We start from the raw sequence: 6,302 nt of genomic DNA, 5'->3' as shown, positions 1-6,302 counted from the left end.
AATCTAATCTGAAATATGCTTTTCACGGCAGATACAAAGAAACAGTCTTTGGGTTTCTTTTAAAATTTTATTGGGTTTCATTGATTGATCGTATGAATGTCGTCGTTCCACAATGTATTTGCCAGTGAGCGAGACAGCAGTGATGTATAGAACTGCAGCAGTATAGGAAGCTTCAATAGGAATAATCTATGTCATTACATTTCTGTTTAGTATTATAAGAATTTGTCCAAGTTGCCAGTGGCCCTTCGTTAACTGTGTGTTTGCGTGCATAAGTATGTGTATATGCATACATGTAAAATTGTGTGTGTGTCAATTGACAGGCACTAGTGAATCAGGCGTGGATTCCGTGCATGCAGAAGGCCATTCTGTTTACATATCTGAAGTGAATACAGTCGGAATACATAGTGTACATTGTGATGTCATAAGAGCCCTGTGTTCTAACTGGTCAGTGGGGTTGGAGTGACGCTAGTGTTTTGACTGGATGACTTCACACTAGAACGGGATTAAGAAGGATGGGACATTGATGTCAAAGTATCTTAGGGGAAGTATATCTGCACAGAATTGAAGTGTCTGAAATAACAGCATATTCCCTAGATACTAGTGCACTACTTTTGAACAGAGCCAGCAGGGACTAGAGCTGGATTGGAACTTATCGGCTCTTATACTTCCTTCCTGGTTTCTCTTGACATAAGTCCAATACTTAATTTTCTTATCTTAGACTTTATTGGCAGTGTATAAATACCCTCACATTCACCAACCACTACTTCTGGTCCAACTACACTCCAGCCCCACATCTGTTTGTGTTCTTGTTACTTGCCAACTCCATTGCTGTCATTTTCAAACCGTAAGGAGTTGGCAAGAGAGCAGAAATAGACTGGCACCCAGGCCATCCCAATGATAACCCAATGAGGAAAACTTCCAAAGACTACAGCTAAATATCCAAAAACATGCGTTTTATTTCTGTACAGTTCTGGTCTAGCCCGTTACCGTCGTGTGTAGTAGAGGAGCACCCAAGATTTAATGGGATCCAACTGCTGATATGTCTGTTACCGTAAACCATATAAACAAAAGGGCAACCTCAAAGCCTTAAGACTGCAAACTACTGGGCAGGCAGCAACTCCTAGTTCACTGACTTGTACTTTATAAACATGTTTTTTACATCTTCAAAACACAAATTTTCAAATCAGGCAAATGATCCATACTGCATCCAAGAGGCACCTTAATATCATAGTACACCACAGTGCTAGAAGATGGTACTCATCACACAGGCAAGTCTCACTCACAACTCTGTGCTCTTCAAATGGTCTAATTTCTACCAAGCTTTGTCTCTAAGGGTTGGGGGATTCTTAGTTCTAACAGTCTGAATCCGTGTTTAAAAAAGTGAATATTTGGAAGGAATTTCTATGTACTTTTTATTTGATGTTACTAGCGTACAGGAAGACACTTGTAAGCATTCAATTGGTCCGGATTCAAGGGCTTCACTTATGCGTTTTCATTATTTTTGTTCGTGTCAAACTACCACACGTGCAATCTTATATTTTTTTTTTGAAGGGGTGTCTTCCTCTACTCTGTTTAGTGCCAGTCAATGAGTGAAACATTCAACCCAAAGCACAACACCAAGGTGCAATATTGTCCAATCTTAAAATCATCAATGCTACACATCTTTGGTGGGTTTTAAGAACATTTGCTACGAGCGATCGCTATCGCAACTGATTTAGAGAAAGAGTACATTCGTTTAACATTCATAGTTTTTTTTGTGTAAGCACAGCTCTGTCATGGGAGGTGTTTTTTAGACATAGAAAGACAACGTATAGAATGGAAACAGGCCCTCAAACCACTGCAATTTGGTTGGTGGTTCCCACACTGTTTCATGTGTAGAACACTGAGAAATGGACTAATAGAATCTGAATTCTACTCATTGAACATTCCATTCTATTGGTTCTAGTTCTGTGTGTTTAGTATTGCGGGAGGCAGCAGGTTATAAGGCATAGAGAGAAGCACCATCAGTACTGCAGCACCTGCATCTGGATGACAGGAGTGTTAACAGTTATTAACCCTTTGTAGAGTGGAAGTTCTATTGTTTTCAGTGTTCCATCCCAGAATGCTACGGTCCTTTATGATTAGAATTAATAAGAACGATTGACAAAGGATGGAATATTCTGTCCTTATTTATCAAAGGGTTAACAACAGTTCCTCCAACCTAAATCTTTATCTTATCCATTATAAGTAAGATAGTAACTGATCCTGGTGCAGTTGTTAAAGGCGAGAGTATACGCAGGTAGGGAGAGTGCCTCAACGTCACAGGAGGAGTGGTTCTAGAGCTGTGTTTCCAAGGCAACAAGGGAGCAGAACAGAGTGCAGGTTCCAGTGGGAGTGCATCCCGAATCACACACGATTCCCTATATAGAATAAAATAGTGCACCACAAAGGGACCAGGGTGTCATTTGAGTATCTGCCCTAAAAAGGTTTGTTTTGTTATCTGGAATAAAATCACTTGGAAACCTTCTATATCTAAAACAATGTTCAGCTAAGTAGTTTTAAGACAAAAGCCACTCTAGTAAACAACGGTAGTTTAGAAAAAAAGGGGACGCAAACGATTTGAATAAAAACACACCTAGGAACGAGTGTATAGATCGGTAAGATACACCGTAATATCAAGGAATACGATCATACAACAATTAAATAGTAAAAACACAAATATGCTCACGCCGCAATTTACAAGCTTCACTTTCCACCTAATCAGGGTTGGGGCCAATTCCATTTCAAGTCATTCAATTCAAAGGAGTGATTTTAAATTCAAAACCAAATTGAAATGTGCCATTTATTTTTGTTTTAAAGATTTTCTAAATTCTTGACATGGAATTTGAATTCGCTTCTTGAATGAACTAAAGTGAATTGAAATGTAATTCACCTCGACCTTTCCTAACAACAAGCAACAGCTAGTATAAACACTATCCAAATCACAGAGATGAACTAACTCTGATTTCATATAGCTCAATCTGAAGAACTTCACAAGTCTATAGCCTTGTCTAGTCAAACAAATGTCCAGTCTCTACAGAACCACTGGGCACGTTCCAGGATGACTACATTTCAGACGCATGCCAGATGTCACAGCGCCTGGATAGGTGTGTATTCTGTTCCATATCTGCTAAACAACGGATTGATATAGCGATCTGATGCCCGACTACGCACTCGCTGACGTGACACGCATCCATTGGTTGATGCAAGGCAGTCTGGAACGCACCTGTTACATTACTTCAATATCAAGAAGTTTTCAGTTTGACTAGGCTTCGATTTCACATTTACTTCACTTTCTCTAGAACAGGCATTATCTCAATAAGACAAAACAGATACTAACTAGTCTTTATACATTGTGTATCTTCATCACATTCCCGTTTTGCACACAAGTGGACTTAAACGCTACACTCCAATATTCATACTAGCATACGACTTAGAATGCACGACAAATACACTGGTATCATTCACGAAGCAGTACACTAGTGTGGCTATTGGAACAGAGCCTTTGAGTGTGCTCCAATGTCCATCCTAGTGCACTACTTAGAATGCTAGGACCCAATACACGGGTTTGTTCCCTAAGTAGTATGCTAGTATGGATATTGGAACAGAGCTTATATTCTCTTCAGTTTCCTAAAACAAATGCAAATCACATCATGGACATTTATGCAGCAGCTCTGAAGTAATTGAGTTCTTCAAACGAACATCGCTTCAGAAAAAAGAAAACATCATCCTAAAATCAACACTAGAAAAGTGCTCGCCTGGTTCCCAGATCTGGTGGTGCTCTTATCAATTCTATTTCTGTCATCGTCATGCCGTACATACGACTGCCATTACAATGAGTGATAAGGAGTTGGCAAGAAAGCACAACCAGGCTATAAAAATGCAGCTTCTAAACATGAACGTACGGAAGAAACCACTGCAAAACTCTGTTTCTTTAGGACAATAACATGAAGGTAGAAAATCACATGAGGGGGATATATGTACTAGGGGGGAATGGGGGGGATATATGTACTAGGGGGGAATGGGGGGGATATATGTACTAGGGGGGAATGGGGGTGAATATATGTACTAGGGGGGAATGGGGGGGAATATATGTACTGGGGGGAATGGGGGGGATATATGTACTAGGGGGGAATGGGGGGGATATATGTACTAGGGGGGAATGGGGGGGATATATGTACTAGGGGGGAATGGGGGGGATATATGTACTAGGGGGAAATATATGTACTATGGGGGAATGGGTGGAATATGTACTAGGGGTGAATGGGGGGGATATATGCACTAGGGGTGAATGGGGGGGATATATGCACTAGAGGGGGATGGGGGGGATATATGTACTAGGGGTTAATGGGGGGGATATATGTACTAGGGGTTAATGGGGGGGATATATGTACTAGGGGTTAATGGGGGGGTATATATGTACTAGGGGTTAATGGGGGGGATATATGTACTAGGGGTGAATGGGGGGGATATATGTACTAGGGGGGAATGGGGGGGTTAATTATTTGGATAACAGAGTTAGGGGGAAAGTATGTGGGTTATACTATGTACCATACTATCTTTCAGGAAATACCAAGATGGAAGCCTGGTCCTAGATCTGTATGTGCTTAAGTATAGCAAATCCTCTGACTATCATTGTCAATAAAAACTGATCTAGGATTAGGCTTCCATCTCCTTCATAATCAAATTGTAAACAGGCATATTAGTGGTGTTTAAAACAGTTCAAATAAATGAAATGATATGTACACACAGTGTGGTGGGGGTAGGTCTACAGAGGTCGGCGAACCATAGTGATGTCACAATACCATTCCCACTCTAGAATGACATTAAGATTCTAGAATGACATGGAACTTGGTGGCGTCAACATGGCTGCCAGTGGAACTCTACATTTCAGACAGAGTTTGCCGATCACCATCTATCTACAACTCTTAAGGTATAACGGGGGTGGCACTATCCTTCAAAAGTGGTGAGTGTGTGTTGGTGTATGAGTTGAGGGGGGATATTCCCCAAGGTGAGGGCGTGTAAGTGTGTGTTGTCACGCCCTCTTCGTGTGTGTAGGTTGGGGGACGAGGCCGGGCGGACGGGGGTTGGCATATTAGACAGTGTTATCCTGACTAGGAGGCTCAGCGTTGGGGGGTTCCAGAAGAGTCTGTTGAACTGGAAAGAGAGAGACAGAGAGAGAAAGAGAGCGAGAGAGATATTAAACTGACGGTAATAAACCTGATCACACTTTCAACAAACTGCAACTTCTAAAGCTTAATAATGCCTTCTTAAACCTTTTACAACTAGAATCAGCTTTATGACAATTTTCAATGGAAGAGTATTTCATCTACTCTACTCAAATCTACTTCATTTGAAGTAAAATACAAAAGGCTAAACAGCCACAAAGATGACTTTTCCACAAGGAGAGAGGTGTTGGTCGTGGAGACGACTTTTCCACGAGGGGAGAGGTGTTGGTCGTGGACACGACTTTTCCACGAGGAGAGAGGTGTTGGTCGTGGAGACGACTTTTCCACGAGGAGAGAGGTGTTGGTCGTGGAGACGACTTTTCCACGAGGAGAGAGGTGTTGGTCGTGGAGACGACTTTTCCACGAGGGGAGAGGTGTTGGTCGTGGAGACGACTTTTCCACGAAGGGAGAGGTGTTGGCCGTGGAGACGACTTCTCCACGAGGAGAGAGGTGTTGGTCGTGGAGGCGACTTTTCCACGAGGAGAGAGGTGTTGACCGTGGAGACGACTTTTCCACGAGGGGAGAGGTGTTGGTCGTGGAGACGACTTTTCCACGAGGGGAGAGGTGTTGGTCGTGGAGACGACTTTTCCACGAGGGGAGAGGTGTTGGTCGTGGAGACGACTTTTCCACGAGGGGAGAGGTGTTGGTCGTGGAGACGACTTTTCCACGAGGAGAGAGGTGTTGGTCGTGGAGGCGACTTTTCCACGAGGAGAGAGGTGTTGGCCGTGGAGACGACTTCTCCACGAGGAGAGAGGTGTTGGTCGTGGAGACGACTTTTCCACGAGGAGAGAGGTGTTGGTCGTGGAGACGACTTTTCCACGAGGGGAGAGGTGTTGGTCGTGGAGACGACTTTTCCACAAGGAGAGAGGTGTTGGTCGTGGAGACGACTTTTCCACGAGGAGAGAGGTGTTGGTCGTGGAGGCGACTTTTCCACGAGGAGAGAGGTGTTGGTCGTGGAGGCGACTTTTCCACGAGGAGAGAGGTGTTGGTCGTGGAGGCGACTTTTCCACGAGGAGAGAGGTGTTGGTCGTGGAGACGACTTTTCCACGAGGAGAG

General features: G+C 43.2%; 1 protein-coding gene across 4 annotated transcripts in view; it reads right to left on the bottom strand.

Annotated features, from left to right (window-relative positions):
• Positions 1–53: 53 nt before the first annotated feature.
• The window catches only part of LOC129835500 (CD99 antigen-like protein 2), a 95,179-nt gene continuing 88,930 nt past the window's right edge, over positions 54–6,302 (bottom strand). For all 4 annotated transcript variants that reach the window (XM_055901154.1, XM_055901155.1, XM_055901156.1 and 1 more), the window contains one exon: positions 54–5,175. In XM_055901154.1, the coding sequence (XP_055757129.1) occupies positions 5,114–5,175 (62 nt within the window). In that variant the 3' untranslated portion in view covers positions 54–5,113. The remainder of the gene's footprint in view (positions 5,176–6,302) is intronic.

Source organism: Salvelinus fontinalis, chromosome 36 (genome assembly GCF_029448725.1).
Source record: "Salvelinus fontinalis isolate EN_2023a chromosome 36, ASM2944872v1, whole genome shotgun sequence".
Classification (NCBI taxonomy): domain Eukaryota; kingdom Metazoa; phylum Chordata; class Actinopteri; order Salmoniformes; family Salmonidae; genus Salvelinus; species Salvelinus fontinalis.
The sequence above is the reverse complement of the archived record's forward strand: the minus strand, read 5'-3'. Positions and strand labels throughout refer to the sequence as shown.